Source organism: Protopterus annectens, chromosome 8.part1 (genome assembly GCF_019279795.1).
Source record: "Protopterus annectens isolate FY-2018-M chromosome 8.part1, PAN1.0, whole genome shotgun sequence".
Classification (NCBI taxonomy): Eukaryota; Metazoa; Chordata; order Ceratodontiformes; family Protopteridae; genus Protopterus; species Protopterus annectens.
Window position 1 is genome coordinate 517,927,616 of NC_056742.1, and position 17,828 is coordinate 517,945,443.

The 17,828-nt window shown below is 37.2% G+C and overlaps 1 protein-coding gene across 1 annotated transcript in view; it reads left to right on the top strand.

The window, feature by feature from the left end:
* NAGK (N-acetylglucosamine kinase) overlaps window positions 1-17,828 on the top strand; it is a 422,972-nt gene that overhangs the window by 328,055 nt on the left and 77,089 nt on the right. Inside the window, exon 7 of the mRNA XM_044081648.1 lies at window positions 4,180-4,343. Coding sequence (XP_043937583.1) covers window positions 4,180-4,343 — 164 coding nt within the window. The remainder of the gene's footprint in view (window positions 1-4,179; window positions 4,344-17,828) is intronic.

Consider the following 17,828-nt stretch of genomic DNA (forward strand, 5'->3'; position numbering starts at 1 on the left):
GGGATGTTGGGAAGTTTCGTGTTTTGAACTTTCGGTTTCTTTCGGTTTTGTCGTGTCGGTTATTTCGTTGTCTGTGTTTTGGCATGTCAGTGTTATCAGGTAGACCTATATATATAGAGATTTGTTTATATTTAAATATATATTATATATAAATGTGTATGTGTATGTATATATATATATATATATATATATATATATGTGTGTGTATATAAATATATATATATATATATATATATATATAGATATATAAATATATATATATATATATATATATATATATATATATATATATATATATATATATATATATATATATATAGATATAGATATATATATATATATATATATATATAAATATATATATATAGATATATATATATATACATATATATGTATATATATATATATATATATATATATATATAGATATATAGATATAGATATATAGATATATAGATTATATATATATATATATATATATATATATATATAGATATATATATATAGATATATAGATATATATAGGCAAAGAGAGAGAAAGAAAATTTTAAATTAGCTAATATTTTTTTTCAATCTCTGTTCGGAAATTTCCTCTTGAATTTTATTAATCATCCATTTTGGGTAATTTCTCTCCAAGAATAATTTTCTAAAATTCAGGTTTCAGTCTAAAAATTTTATCACTATTGATTGCTGACAACCTAATAAATTCACCTTTTATGATATTCTTTTTCATAGAGTTAGGGTTTTGACTATTAAGTTCTATGTAGTTATTTCTAACGATCTTTCTTATATGAATTATAGAAAGCAGAGCAACAGAAGTGATCCCCGGGGTGAATTTCCCATTTCCCATCCAATCATCAAGATTTTTATAGGTTCATAAGAGATAAAATGTTCAACAAGAAGAGCAGTTAAAGGAGAGAAGAATGGTTGAATCAGGTGGACAACATCTACAGCACCTTGATGCAGTAGGTGTGTGGTTGACATTTAAAAGACTTTAGTGATGGTTCATGACTAACTGTTAGGATAATGGAGTTCCAGGTTTTGGACACTATGTGAGTGTATAGGGAGCAGCCAAGACAAACTGTTAGTTTGGTTAAAGTAATAGGGCTTTGTCAGAAGAGTGCAGAATCCAAGCTAGCCAGTACAATTGTATTAGGTTTGCTAGAGATGGACAGTCACTGATTCATAAAGTAATAGTCATATAATATATACTAATCATTTTATATAATAAACGTGGACAATACGGAGTTGGGAGTGTATGTGTTGGTGTGGTAGTTCAAGCCACTGGACGTGTTTTGAGTGCTACACAGTGGTGTAATCTGTAGGGAGGTTGGCTGCAAATTTTGCAATGTTGCAGTAGCACTGTGAGTTTGTTTAGACAAGTTTTTTGGATGTTGGTAAATACTGGTGTAGCACAGAGGAGGGTAGTATAAGGAAGATGGTTGCAGCAATATAAGACCTAGCTGTGTTAGATAGGGTTTAGCTCTATAGAGAGTGCCATGTTTTTTTTACTACAGTATCTGTGTGGATATTGAATTTATGGGCTTCATCTGTATGTACTCCTAGTCGTTTGACATGAGTGACAAGTTGTACTTTGGTGTTAGAGGAGGTAACATAGAAGCATGGCCTTTTTATTGAAAGGGGGTTTCGAATGAAGGGAAGTATTTTTGATTTGTTGGGGTTGGAGGTTAGCCAGTTTTCTACTGATGAGAAAATCTTGAGTTAGCTGTTATAGGGAGTAAAGTTTTTTTTGCTGAGCAGATAATGGTTGAATCATCTGTATACTGTACTAGGGCTGTCATTATTTGTCCAGGCAAGATCATTAACAAAGATGCTAAACAGGGTAGGAACAACTATGGATACTTGTGGGACTCCATCTGATATGGGGATAAACAATGAGATGTCAGTCAGCAATTTATTTGCCTGATGGTGATTAGCAAGGTAGATGGGAAACAAGGATAGTGAGGGGTTATCAAGGCCTAGTTTAGAGAGTTGTTATAAGTGAATAATGTTGGAGATGGGCAGCTTTAGAGAGCTCAAGGAAGAGGGAGTGATAGTAGTTTGCTTTCATCTCTGTGTTGATTGTATTAATGAAGCTAAGGAGAGTCATGGATGTGCTACAGTGGGATAGAAACTATGCTGTGATTGAGACATGTATTTTTGGTGATATAGTGAAGTAACTGGGACTTAATGCATAGAGGGAAAGAATGGTGATTGACCTTTGATTTATGAGCTCAGTTGACTGACCATTTCTTATGGATGGGGAGGATGTGGCATTTTTTTCACAGGAGCATGTACATAGGATTCATCTGTAGAGTGGTTAATGCATATACAGACAGGGTAGGCTATGGCCTCTGCTGCAAGTTTTCACCTGATAGAAAAAATGAACTGCAGAACTGCTGGCAAAAAAAAAACCAAGTAAACCAGAAGCCAAAAATTTAGCGCTTTCATCCACTGTTTAATACGTGAACTTCCTCAGAAACATTTTCAAATGATTTCCAGTTCCTTAAATAACTTACTAAACAGGAAATGACATCATGACCATCAAACTGAAAAAATAACAAATGTGATTTTCTACAAAAATGAAGTATTATCATAATAACAAATAAAAAAAAAAAAAAATATATATATATATATATATATATACAAATGAATGTATATACACATATATACACATACATATGTATAAATGCAATGTAAATTCATGCTGTGTGAATAGCAAATAATCAACTTGAGCATATGAAATGCGTATCCAAAGACCTCTCCCACGTAAACACAACAATCACATGCATACACACACACGCACATGCACACACATACACACACGCACACATCACACACACTTCTTCCATGACTGGGCCGAAAAAAGCTAGTACTTTTAACCCCCCACTGCATACTACTTTGCAAATGTTTCAAAATCAATGTGAAAATGAGTTTCGCAGGATGACAGGTTATGTAAGTGATGACAATCTAAGTTCCTCTGAAAAAGGGAGCTTTGCAAGATTTATGCAAAAATTCTGATGTTAGAACAATGAAGGCCGACAAAGGGGGTAAAATTGTGGTCATGGATACCATTCAATATAATGAATCCATGATAGACATGTTAAGTGACAGTGAGACATACAAAGTGACTAGTGTCAATGTTGTTAAAAAAAAGTTTTCAACGAGTTCATGCACTGTTGTTTGACATGTTTAGCCAAGGAGAATTAGATCTTCAGAGTTATGAATATTTGTTGGTCGAACACCCAAAATTGGCTACATTATTTGGCATTCCAAAATTACATGTTGACCAGCACATCCCACCTTTTAGACCTATTATTTCCGCAAAGCATTCTAAAACTGAGAATATATCTATTTGGCTTGACTATATTCTGAATCCTATTGTACAGAGAACTAGATTTTACATCAGAGATTCCTGGCATTTATTGGAAGAACTAAGGAATATAGATGTTTCATCTAGTTCTGTCAGTTTTGCTACTCTTGACGTCAAGTCCTTATATACTGCTGTCAAGCAAACAGAAGGATTAGAATATTTGAGGGAATACCTGACTTCATATTCTGATGTTGAGAAATACAAGGTTAGCACCATTTGTGATCGCCTCTGGAATTCCCTACCACCAAACATCCGCACTACCTCTAACCACTATACCTTCAAGAAATCACTTTTCTTACACCTAGAATCTCAATGGGAATGCTCTTGTACCCACCCCACATAACCAACTCTACCTTTCCCTGTACTAACATTCTACTCTATTCATCTACTATGTTCGTTCATTAAAATGCTTTTATGTTTTGCTTTTATTCCTTCGTTAGCCTGTACCAAGATTGTCACTGACAAATGTTAAGTACATTTATGTTTTGCTTATGTTCTTTTATAGTATGTACCTATATATTTACGGTCAATGTTATTGTAAATTGATTTTCTTTTTTGGAGCTTTTCTCCCCAGGACTCCATTGAAAACGGGTTCTTAAATGGCCCAATGGACTATCCTGGTAAACCAACTGCAATAAATAAATAATGGAGTTAGTCCTAGAGAATAATTTCTTCAGATTTGGTAAACATATTTATCAACAGATTTCAGGAGTAGCAATGGGAGCGAGGGTGGCACCAGCTTTTGCCAATTTGGTTATGGCAAATTAGGATCTTAAATTTTTGGTTAAACATCATCTTTTCAATAGGGCACTTGCATATTTTAGATTTATTGATGATTTACTTTTTTTGTGGAATGGCACTTTTGAAGAATTTTCTGACTTGGTGACAGATTTGAATCATAGTACTGACTTCTTGGTCTTCAAATTGAGTGATTTTGGTGATGACATTCCCTTTCTTGATGTCATCCTCAGTATAGATACAGTTAATAACACATTGAAAAGTCAAATATATAGGAAAGAGGTTTTTGCGAACCAGTATTTACACAAGGACAGTTTACATCCTACACATATGAAAAAAGGAGTAGTGAAGGGTCAAATAATTTGTTTGAGTAGGCTCACCACTGATGATGATGTATTTCAAAGTGAAGTAGGATTTTTAAGGTCACTATTCTTGTATAGAGGTTACGCATTAGACTGGATTAAAAAAATAGAGAGAAAGGTCATTTCTTTAAGGAAGGGGGTTGCTAAACCGATTCTTCTTTCTAGTCAGATAGGTTTAAGTTCTGGTTCCAAAGTTTTAGAGAATACCAGTAGTTACCACCTAGCGTTCCCTTTACCGATTGTTGACGAAATGTGGTTCATCAGGGACATCATCGTTAACAATTGGAAAATGATATTAGGAAATAAAGATTTGGTTGGTACTTTAGGGATGAAACACACTTTCATTAAAAATTTAAAATCTATGCTGGAGATAGATCATTATAGGTATCTCAGGACATGACAAGAGCAGCCAGTATTAAGAGGGATACTTATGCATGCAATAACTGTAGGCAGTGTAGATTTATCAGTAACAGTGCTAGTGTATTCATAAAATCTCTTAATTACACCATTTGGTCTAAGAGTTATTACAATTGTAATTCTGATTATGTTTACATCGCCAATTGTGTTTCATGTGAACATTATTACATAGGAAAAACTAAAAGGCTTCTAAAAAGAAGAATCTATGAGCACAATTTGGCTATAAAAAACAAAGATCAGTTTAATTCTTTGGCCAAACATTCTTTAACATGTAGAGATTTTAAGAAATTTCAATTTTCAGTTTTGGAAAAAATGAACACTAGTGAATTTGGAGGAGATTTAAACAATGTCTTAGAATGCAAGGAGACATTGTGGCAACTTTTGTTGGGGGCTGATAGGTTGCCTGGCCTCAATGATTATATTAATTTAAAATGTTGTTTGAAATATAGATAGGTGTTTGAGACCATATGCATGTGATCCATGTGTGTTTTGTGTGAGTTGTACATGTATGCACACATACATGTTCATATCACTCTGATTCCCTTTAGAGACATGATAGGATTTACATTATTCATATATATACATATTTTTTTGTTTTATACATATATTACATTTTATATATATTATATTATATTATATACATTTTGGTGTGTGTACTTGTGTGTATATATCATCATTTTTATTTTGTCATATATTTTTTACGATTTTTATATACACATTTTTTCACATGTGTATTTTATATTTCCATAGTGACTGGTTCTATGTTTGTGTGTGTGCGTGCGTGTGATGTGTGCGTGTGTGGGGGGTACATGTCTATATGTCCACATGTGTGTGTGTGCGGGTGTGTGTATGCATGTGATTGTTGTGTCTACGTGGGAGAGGTCTTTGGATATGCATTTCACATGCTCAAGTTGATTATTATGCTATTCACACAGCATGAATTTACATTGCATTTTTATGACTGTATTTTTGCATTTATACATATGTATGTGTATATATGTGTATATACATTCATTTGTATATATATATATTTTTTATTTATTATTATAATACTTCATTTTGTAGAAAATCACATTTGTTATTTTTTCAGTTTGATGGTCATGATGTCATTTCCTGTTTAGTAAGTTATTGAAGGAACTGGAAATCATTTGAAAATGTTTCTGAGGAAGTTCACGTATTAAACAGTGGATGAAAGCACTAAATTTTTGGCTTCTGGTTTACTTGTTTTTTTTGCCAGCAGTTCTGCAGTTCATTTTTTCGTTTTCTTTGGTCGTCAGTATTTTCACCTGATAGGTTGTCAGGGGCAAAGGAGGATTGGTTTTAGTTTGACTAGAAGTTTTTCAATGGTGGAGGTAGGGACCAATTGGAGGGATAGGTAGTGCGGGGATTTTACGGGTTGGACTGTGTTCTGGGTATTGTTTTGGTAATTTTTTGTAAGGATAAAACTGAACTAATAAATTTGGAGATAAAATGCATTGGCAAGGTTTGGGGGATTGTTTTGAAGCTGATTTATGGAAAAACAGAATAATTTGGGTTTATATTACTTTAGAGGTGCATATAGTTTCTTGTCAGATTTAATTTGATATTTACTTCTGTTTCTGAGTTATTTAAATTTTTGATTATTAGCTTGATTTTTGTGTGTTGCCAGGTTTTCCAGACAGCAGCTAAAAGTTTCATAAAATGTTTGGTATTTCTAGTCAGCCAAGGGGCAAAATATGACTTGAGGCTCTTTTCTTCTGAGTGGTGCTAGTTCATTTAGTATGCTTAGGAATGCATTATTAAAGTGGAATACAGCATCAACAGGTAAAAATTTTAGCACTGTCCAATTGTACCGATTGAGGTATGAGACACTGTCATTTTCAAAATTTAAGAGTTTACAAGCTACATAGTAATGAAGATGTTTTTGGATGTTTGTTTTCTTAAAGCAAACATGGGGGATGGTCACTGAAAGAATCTAGTCTATGGTGATTCCTCCATTTGATTTATTAGTAAACCAAGTGGAAGAGGTTCAGTTGGGTAAGTCCACACAGATTTATATTTTGAAATGAATACCTGGAGAAGAGTTAGAGGCAGCTGATATTAAAGTCACATAGTATTTTTTTCTCTAAGAGTGTTAAGAGGTGAGCCAAAAGAGGATGTATTCTTCAGTGGTATGACACTTACCAGCGGGGATATAGACGCCTGTTGTGTATACAGAATTGTGTTTAGTTTGAGAGGCGTGGCCAGAATTTCTGCTTTGTTGAATTAGGGAAGTTAGAGGTGGCAGAGAGAGTTGAAGGGTGTTTTTATAGTGTATTGCAACTCCTCCAGCTCTCTTATGTTTTCTTTCAGCTCTATAAATCGTATAGTCTGAAGGAAATATCTCATTAGCATTAGTTTAATTTTTCAGCCAAGTATTAGTACCAAAGTAGCAGGTGAGTGTTGGGCAAGCCATGCATGAAATTCATGTATCTTTTTATAGATGTCTTATATTAACACGAGCAGTGAGTAGAACAAGAGTTTGAGTGTTATGTAGGGGGGGGTGGGGTTTTGTGGAGGAACTTGGGTATAGGTTGGGGTGGATATCCCTACCAAGTTTTTAAGGCTTGGGAATTATAGTAAGTACAGGTCAACCATTTCAGTTTAGATTTTGGTTTTGAACAGATGTTTTTAGAGATTAGTTTGCAGTGGTAAGTTTTATATTTACATGTGTAGATTTGAGAGGGACTAGGGTTGAAATTATGTCAACAGATTTGTGATGGAACTTAGTAGAAAAAGTTAATGAGGTGGATGATAAGAGATTACATGGGGGGACATGAATGACAGAAGGTTAGATGGGGGAGGAGTAGTAGGAGATGGAGAGTGCTACAAAGTAGAACATGATGGAAGAGTGAATGGGTTGGTTGGGGGTGTTGCTTTATGAGACTGAGTTGGGAGATTTTCGGGTGTAGGTCGGAGTCTATTCAGCTGTATGCGCATGTGTCTGATGTATTTGTAGGTGAAGTGTTAGGGTTGGGGGAGTGTTTAGCTGTATGAATGATTGTGGCTTTGTGTAGGAAGGTGTGTTTGAATGGGAAGGGAGAAGAGCATGTGATATGTGAGCTGTGGGTGGGGGTTGAATAAAGACAGAAAAAGGGAGAAATGAGAAGGATGATGATTGGATGGAGATAGAGTGGGGAGGAGTTTTATGGGGTATAAAGACAGTTGTAGTGGGAGTGGGGGTTAGGGAGTGGAGTTAGGTTTTACTCGGCAGGAAAGAGATAAGAAGCCCTAAAACAACAATCAATGGACTAGCCTCAAGTCAGGTTAGTGAAAGACCAGCCAGGTTAACCATATGCAAGCAGACTTGAAGTGAAGTGGTGCTGTTCAGCCTGGTAGTATATTTGTCAGCACAGATAATTGTTTAGATGCTTCTGCTCAAGTGGTATCATGGCAACTTGTTGATTCTGTAAAACTTCAGCTACCTCCAAACATCCAGCTGTCCTTCAAATGCCACAGATCATGCCAACACTCTCATCACTTCTTTAACATTAAGTTGAATTAACCTTTTGGCATCTTCAGCACATACATAATGTTGAAATCCCCTGCTACTGTGGGCCAGTAGTCTTAGTGGAGGGTGGCAGGCATGTCACATTAGATATTCTGTGCAATCATCTCAACATTCACAATGTTGTCTTTCTGGTCTTTGATATTATGTCTGTAAGCCATATACACACAGTATTGCTTCTTCCTCCTGTCCCCATTACCCTATTATAACTTGTTTACACCTCTATGCTTATCTGTTATAATAGTTTGACTTGAACTTATTTATTGACATTTGTTGACCGGGAAAGTCCGATTGGGTCAGAAACCCATCTTCAGCAGATGCCCAGGAAGAAAAGCTCTACATAAAGTATAGACATAATTACAATTTACAGTTGTGTATACACAGTTACATTTTATAATAGTTTAAACTGGGTACAATAATATATATAGTTATAGAGTTTATGCTGCTTAATATGTAATTAGGATATTAGTTTTACATTTTAAAATTCTAGACAGTTTTAGACAGTAAAATTAAAGTAGTATAAATTTGTTAGATTTTTATAGATTATAAAGGGTTTTGGGAGTAGATAGTAGGACAGTAGGTGTAGGATGGTTAAGGATATGGTTTAAGGAGAGAAGGTGATGTGAGGGTTAGTATAGTTAGCAAGAATAGATACATTTCTGGAAAACATATGGATTAATAAACCAGAAAAAACTTACAACTTTTCAATACATGTTTTTGAATGTTTACATACTTGTATGACTGCTGCAAAGAGCTGTTTTTAATGCTTTTCCAAAAGTAACTTTGAAGGATAAGTAGTGCTCAATTATCAGTATAGATTGGGAATGAGTGAAGGGTGTGACTTTTACCTCTTGCAACAGTGAAAGTTCATGGGAGTCTTAAAAGGATTGAGTCTTAAAAGGATCCAAGATGTTCACACACTGGTTTCCTCTATGACCATTCCAGTAAAGGGGGGGGGTTAGAAATAATGCAGTAGTTGTTTAGAATACTGTGGTCTAACATAGATTTTTTTAAGATTACTGTAACTAGAGGTTTGATTAAAATATGCAGAAATAAGTCAGCCCTAAGAGAAGATTGGGAGATTCTGAACATGAAAGATTTGGCAATTAGGGCATAGGATTAAGGCTATGATTTCTTAACGAGCTGCTTCTGCAGTACAGGGCATAAGTAAAATGTCTTATGCAGACCGCCTCGAGGCCCTATCCCTGTATTCTGTCTCCTGCAGGATTTTGAGGAGAGATCTATGCCTGGCATACAGGGCATTGTCAGACCCCACTCTGATGGACCTCCTGCATATCCACAAAGCAAACAACACCAAAATTACCCATTCTAAAAACTTAAACCTTGCCTGTGATATAAATAGGATGTGATGGAGAGAGAGGTATGTATCCCAGTGACTACCCAGTCTATGGAACAGGCTTCCCATCCATGTGATGCAGAGTTCCTCTCTAAACCAATTCAAGTGCAACTTGGACAACTGGATGGGAAACTGGAAATTCATCCCTGGTTTGGCACCTATGTCTCTAATGAACACGGGTAACCTGTAAATGGTTCATCTTTCAGGCCCATTCTTACACTTATCAAGGGTATCAGAACTTGTCAAAAATTTGGGATGCATGGCTAGGCTTAAGAAGGCCTTTGTGGTCATTAGCCTAGTAAACACCTATGAACTGGGTTTGATTTCCTAAGTCTTTGTCTACTGTGTGACCTTAAGGACATCACTTTACAGTGCCTTGGAGCAATTGGAAGTTGGGCTAGATCCCTCAATAGTCTGCTGGACTTCATGCCTAGTAACTACATATGATCTAAGAAAGACATTTGTAACCTAGTTAACCCTGCTTCTAGTTCACAAGTAGTGGGATATAAATATGGAAGCATCTGTATGGAGTGATCAAAATAAAGGACTTTAAATGTATTCCATATCCAGTCAGGCATATATCTATCATTGGGAAAATGCCAGCCCACTGTGTGTTCAGAGGCATGCTTACAACCTAATCAAGCTCACTGTTTGCTCAATTGCATGCTACCCAGCTTATGGAGTCATACCTGTCAATGAAGGTTTAAGTGATGAGTCTGCAGTTGTGTGGGGTGAAGGCCTTCCAATTAATTAAAAAAAGGCTGCAATGCAGAGTCTGTCAAACACTTGGAAAGAAAATAGATGGTCATTATCATTTAATGATAGACATTCAAGCAGGCATTTTGCTTCCACTTCAAAATATTAAAAAGTTATAAGTATTTTATTTAAAATTTTGTCTGGGTAAGTGAACTTACTTTCAGCCACAAGCTTAGCCATTTTTTATTTTATTTATTTACATTTTTTTACTGGGAAATTCTGTCTGGACACAGGTCTTTTTTCAGTGGAGGTCTGGGGAGAAAAGCTTCATACAAAAATATATCAACAAGAGAGTTACATGAAGAACAATTGTTATACATATAATAGCAAGCAATAGCAATGTTGTATACGTACAATATGACATATAGTAATGATTAGGGTATTCCAATATCTAGCTAGAGACTGCTAATACTGGTAATAAGTATATTCAGATAAGCTCAAAACAGATATGGTTATAAACTCCTAGACATTTCAAATATTGCTATAAACTCAAACAAATATAAAGCAGATGTTCCACAAGATGGTGGAACGAGCTAGAAGGGCTAAGAGGAATGGCAGGGGAAGACAGGAGGAGTAAAAGAGGAGACTGAGGAAGTAATAGAAGTGGAAGTGAAAAGTAGGTAGGTGTGAGGCAGCTGGAGATGTATTTGGAGTTGAGATGAATAGAGGTAGTTAATGTTAGAAGAGGGACTAAGATTGGGGAGGGAACAGGGAAAGCCAGAGCCTGCAGAGGAAAGATTGCAATGATCCAACAGCAGGAGGCAGGGTGGCTAGGGGATGGGAGAGGTTAAAAAAAAAAAAAAAAAAAAAAGTGAGTCGCTAGTCAGGATTGGTGCAAGGACATAAACAGTGACTTTTTAAGTGAGTTTTTAGTACAGCATTGAAGTGATTGCATGAAGGTAGTGTGGTTATAGAGGAGGAAAGAGTATTCCATAACCTGGACATTATGCAGGATAAAAGAGCTTTTCCCGCTGAGTTCTTGCGTTTGGTCACCAGAAGTAGATTTTTGCTGCTGGAGTATAGTGGACTGGTGGAGCAGTAGGGCTGGAGAAGGTTTTGAAGGGATGAGACTTTGAGGATGGTTTACTAACTTGTGAGGAGGAGAGAGTTGATTCGGGTGAAGAGGTTGAGGGAGTTCAATCTAGTCAAGTTCTCTAAGTGAGATATAGTGGTGCCTGCGACAGGATGCTCCTGTGGCAAACCTAGCAATTTTGTTGTAGCAAACCTCGAGCTTGTTTAGGTCTGTTTGTGTAAGGTTGGTAAGTATAGGAGAGGCGTAAGGTTGGTAAGTATAGGAGAGGCGTAGAGTAAAGTGGATAAGGTGGGAATTGGCAATAGAAATTCTGGCTGGTTGGTGGGAAATTTTGTTTCTATACAATGCCCCTACTTTTTTGTAAACTTTTATGATTAGAGAAATGTGAATGTCGAATTTGAGATAGTTGTCAGTCTCAGCACCATTTAGTTTGGTGTGTTCCATTGGGGAGATGATGGTATTGTCATTGGCTAGGATATTAAAGTGGGTGTTGGTTAGGTTAGATTTTGTGGGTTGGAAGATTAATTTAGTCTTGTTCAGGTTGAGTATTAACTGGACAATAGATAGCCAAATTTCAACAGAGATAAAGGCTTCCTGTGTGATCTTATGGAGTTTGGGTATAGCTGGGACTGAGCAGATGAGGTTGGAGTCATCTGCATACTGTATGAGAGAGGCCTGCTTGGTGGCTGTGAATAGATTATTGGTGAAGAGAGAGTAGTAGGGGTCCACAGATGAAGCCTTGGGGAGCACAGAGTGTGACAGGAAGTCGAGGAGATAGCTCATTATTACCAAGCAATGGATTGTTGGCGGCCATTTAGATAGGTGTAAAACCAGTCTGTAGCTGATTGTGAAAAGGATAGGTTAGTGAGAACAGAGATTAGTTGTTTGTGTGAGACCATGTCAAAAGTCTTAGATACAGAAGTATGGCAGAGGAGAACAGGCCATTATTTTTATGATGAAGGATAGTGTTAGTGAAAGACAGCAAAGGCGGCAGTAGTGCTGTGGAATGGCTAGACGGCATGTTCATAGGTTCATACTAGGCTATCTGCCCTAGGGCATTTATAAGCCTAGCCAGAATGTGTTTGGCGTTCGCCACCCATTTTAAATTTATTTTGCTATGCCCTTTTTCGAGGTTAGTATACTGTGCCTCTGTCTAACAGTGACACAGAAGTGATACCCAGGGTAAACCTATGATCTCCCATCCACTCATCAAGATTCCTCTTGAAGAGAGTCAATGAGGGACTCTGCCTAACCTGGACTGGGATTTTATTCCAGAGTGAAGGGAGCCTCTGGGTTATGAATCTGTCCCTCCAGCATGTCCTATTTATTTCAGTGCTGAGGTTCAAGTCTCTCGAGCGCGTAGCTCGATGGGATTTGGATTTTCTGAGGTGCAGCATGTCCATTAATTCCGGGTTGGACATGGCTTTATACGTCAGGCACAGATCGCCTCTGAACAGGCGGTATGCCACTGAGTAGAGCTGGAGTTTCTTTAACCGGGCAGCATATGGCATCTATTTGATGCTGGAGAGTTGGGTTGGGTGCTGGAGAGGAGATTATTAGTTAGGAGGAAGTCCAGGATTTGAGAATGAATGCATTTCTCAAGTATCTTGGAAAGTGGAAAAAGGATGGCTATAGGGCGGTTATTGGAGAGTTCAGTGGAGGTTGCCATCTTTATGGAGGGGTATGATGTGGGATATTTTCCACGGTGTAGGGACATAGCATTCTGATAAGGACTGGTTAATCAAGATAGAGACTGGATAGGCTAGGGCTTCGGCTGCTACTTTTAGGTATTTGCAGGGGAGATTGTCAGCAGCAGCTAGTTTTGTAGGCTTAAGCTTCAACACAAGTTTTTTTGTTATGTTGGAGGTAGGTACTGGAGTAAATGAAAAGATAGTGGGCAGAGTATTTGGTTTTGATGTGGACAGGGGGTTGTGTTCTTTAGCCAAAGACAGAATGGTTTCAGTACTGTTGGAGGTGGGAGGGTGCCAACTTTTCCTGGGTGAAGAATGTAGTTTATGGAAGACCAGAACTGCTTAGGGTTGTGATGGGAGGAGTTTAGGGCAGACTGATATTGGGTTATGTCATCCTTTATTTGCTTTTTGACCGTATTGCGCAATTCTAGGAATGACTATAGAAGAGGGCTTTTTTGTTAAGCGCCAGTGTTCCCAGGTCCTGTCTCTGACTTTCATTATTGTCCTAGTGCCTTTTTTTGGCCAAGGGGAGTACTGTGCCTTGACTCTGGCATTTCTTATGGGGGCATGTTTGTTTAGGATATTTACGAAGGTAGTATTGAAGAAATGAACAGCTTCATCCAGATTGAGGTACTTTAGCGGTGATCAATTAACAGTTTTTAAGGGATGAGATAAAGGTAAGAGGGTTAAAGTTCAGCCAGTTTCATATTTGTCGGTAGATTACGGGTTTAGCACTATTTAAGTGGTGTTTCAGAAGAAATGTTGGAGTATGGTCACTGAGGCTGTCTGGTAGACAGCCAGCTAAGTATGACTGAGGGGCTTTATTGACTAATATCCATTCGAGAGTAGAATGTTTATTAGAGCTTTTATTTATCCAGGTTGGTGACTGTATACGTTGAGAGAAACCATGAAGGTTTAGATGATGGGCTGGATGATTGTTGCTACAAGATAGCCAATCAATATTAAAATCACTTAGAATTATGGTTTCATGGGGAAGGGAATGGCTAGCCCAATTGAGGAGGTTTTCCAGGTGGGAAGTAGCATCCAATGATGTTTGTTCTATTTCAGTTTAGTTTAAGGTTTACATATAGGATTTCTTCATTTCCAGTTTGGGGGGCTGATGTGTTAAGGATCTGGATGTTTTAAGTGGTGTTTAAACATTAGAGTAACACCATCTCCTTTCTTGGACAGCATATCCACATGAAGTATGTTATAACCTGTTGGGAATATTTCTTCACAGCATATCCACCTGAAGTATGTTATAACCTGTTGGGAATATTTCCTCACTTTTAATGTGAGGTTTGAGCCAGGTCTGTCATATTTTATGGATTGTTTTGTTTGTATGTAGCAGGTGACTGATAGTGTGGTGGGTGCATTGGTATGGTGATTGTGCTGGTATGACAAGAGTAATAAGTGGGTGGGTGATGGATAGTAGTGAGAGTAGTGGTGCAGTGAAAGTGGTTGGATGGGTCTGTTATAGTGTCCTGGTAGGATGTAAGGTGTGCAAGGATAGAACAAGTAAGGAGTGGCAGCATATTATGTAGTAGCATAATGTTATCAGTTAAAGAAATTAGCTAGAAAGTGGGTATGGCATTGTGGATGGTAAGGGAGAGAAATTCTAAGTAATGTTATGATTGGTGTGCTGGTTGTTTGGAGGGATTAGTGAATAGAATAAATGTAGGAGTAGTGGGGGCGGGTGAAGTTTGGGGGCAGGGTAGGGGAGCAGAGTGAGCTTGAGTGAAGTGAAGGGCAAACGGAACAGGTAGACCCAGGTCAAAGGAAGAAACAATGACCAAGAAATGCAATCACCTGGTCAACCTGAGGAGCTTAGGTAAGTGAACAAAGTGAAGGGAAGCCATTGATACAGTTTTTATAGTCTATTAATGTCCCTTTCACCTTCAGAAACACAATACAGAATTGGACAGAATACAAATTGCAAGCTAAATAATAGAAAATTGAACAAACAAGTTACATTGAACAGCTTGCAAGATAACTAAAACATTAACTTGCAACAATGCAGCACTTAGATGATACAGCTGATTGAAATATAGAATGCAAATTGCGAAGTAGAGAAAAATAAGAGCCAGCATGCCTGAAAAAAGCATTAAGTTGGATTAAGCTTATTTATATACCTTGCAGAGTAAGTAAAATTAGGTAAAAGAAAAAAGCCCAGCAGTGTAATATATGTCAGATATATCAATGCATCTGATCCACAAATTATGGCGACATCCTTACCCAGTAAGTATGCTATGCCTAGCATGACTGATGAAGTGATAACTGAAGGTTTACAAAAGCAGCACCACCTCCAAGATACCTGAAAGTATATCTAATATTTGTATATACCATTTAATAAGTAATACCTGAAAGCCGAATTCCTGTTAATAAATTCAACAACTGGACATCTAGATTCTACTGTTATGCTACATTAGCTTTAATTAATAGATTTGTTAAGGAAAATCTTCCCTGAATAAGCAGTACTTTTGTTGTTACTGTAGCAGAAATAACATTAGCACTTGACGAGTCCCTACATAAGTAGCCAACACTATCCCCCATAAAGAACACTGATAAACTTGTTCAGCTCAACATTAACAGTTATGTAGGTCAGCAAGTGAAGAATAGCAGGTTACCTGCCTAATCTTACTGAGGTGTTTCAGGGTTTAGTGCTGCGACCACAGCTACCTGCTTTTTTTTTTTCAGCCATAGCTATAGGTGGTGAATTTTGGTCAGCAAAAATACACTGATAACTGTGGGAGATATTACTTCCACAGAGGATGCAGCAAAGTACTTTGGATGGTTTAAACAAAAATCACTGTTTGGTGGAATAACAGTTTTTTGTGCTGCTAGCATTTTTAATCAGTTACTTCATGGGACCATTTTTAAACAACTGTGTGTGTGTTTTGCATCCACCTCCATCGTAGGGATGATCTACACTTACAAATGGGGGCCAAAAGGCCACTGAGCTTTATCTACACAAATGGGGACCAAAAGACCATTGAGCTTTACCTACATTAGAACCACTTTCAGTTTGCTTCATGGGACCATTAGGTTTTGCTTAACCTATCAGGACCCAAAACACATTCAGGGACGTTGTTAAATATTAGTCAGTAATGTCAGTCGTTAGAACTTCATAGCTGAAAGTGCACATCTAGCCTGCTGTGTTTCTTATTTGTTCACCAGGAAAAGGGGCAACCCAGGAGCACTGTCTGGTTAATGGAGGTAGAAACATTTAACCTTTGGCTACAGTAGGCAGCTGACTATTAACTTGAAGCTTTAATCTTCTGCACCAGCTGCCAGTACTTCAGTTTTTTTAAATCACTGAAGATTACAATCAGTCATTGGTGCATCATGGTTCTTTGTTCAGAAAATGCATGTTGATGCAAAACCGGTTGTGTAGTTAACTTTTTAAGTGAATTAGATTACTCTGCCTCCTACCTGTCTCTGGTTTTGCAGAATATCTCTGATTTTGTGTCTTATTTATGCTCTGTCATTAAGTGGTGCAAACATGAATACTGAGAACTAAAGCTATGAGATGTTAATGATCTACTTCATGGGTATAGGGTTTATTTCCTTGCACCTTCATTTGTTATATGTGCAAGTCACTTAACCAGACAGTACTTCTGGGATGCCCCTAAAAAGGGGCAAGTTGTCCAGTAGCTTACCCACTCAACAAATAGGTAAAACAGAAATCCTTTTGTCTGGTAAAAAAATAAATAAAACCCGAGGATTACAGTCAGTAATGCCAGTCATTACAGTTTCCTGGTTCTTCTTCAGAAAACGCATGTCCATACAGCACTTGTTGCTCAGTTAACTCTTTTAAGTAAATTCAAGTTGTCTGGCATGTAATCTCTGCTGTCAATACATGCTGTCAACAAACTGCTTCCTGTAGTCAAACGTACAGGGCTTGAATCCTTCTGTCTTCTTTTGCCTATTATTGAGAAAGTCGTTCAGTGTTTATGGGTTGCCCTTGAAAAGGAGCACTTTGTGTGTAATGGGTTTACCTGGCTAAGAGATGCATAAAAGAAAATAAATTAATATTTAATTGTTCCTCCCTCCCCATTATTTTTGGATTTGTCCAGAATTCTTGAACAAAGAAATTGAGAGGTATTTTAGTGTTTTCCGTGTAAAATTGTAGCTTTCTGACAAATTGCTGTGGATTGCAGTCACTGAATTTTGACAAATGTATAAGTTTCAGAACTTGTATCCTTCAAAATGTGCTCGCTATTCTAGTAACTTTAAAATTTCTTCATAATTTTTGGGTCTTTCCCTCGGATTCTTGAGCTAAGAATTTGCGGGGGCAGAGGGAGTTGGAATGGCTAGCACAGTATGGTTCTGACAAAAGCAACTAAGATGCATTTCTGAGTCATTATTTATAAATTTATTCAATCACTTAATCTCAAGCTGATATTTGAGGTGTACTGTCATACGAGTGGTTGCAACGGACGGCCATTTGTGTGTAGGTTTGTGTAACTACTTGGTTTCTACATCCCAAAGCCGTTATGGTGTAAAGGAAGGAATTAATTGTAGCATAATCATATCAACCATATTCTTTGGGTACAGTCCATGGTTTCCTTATTT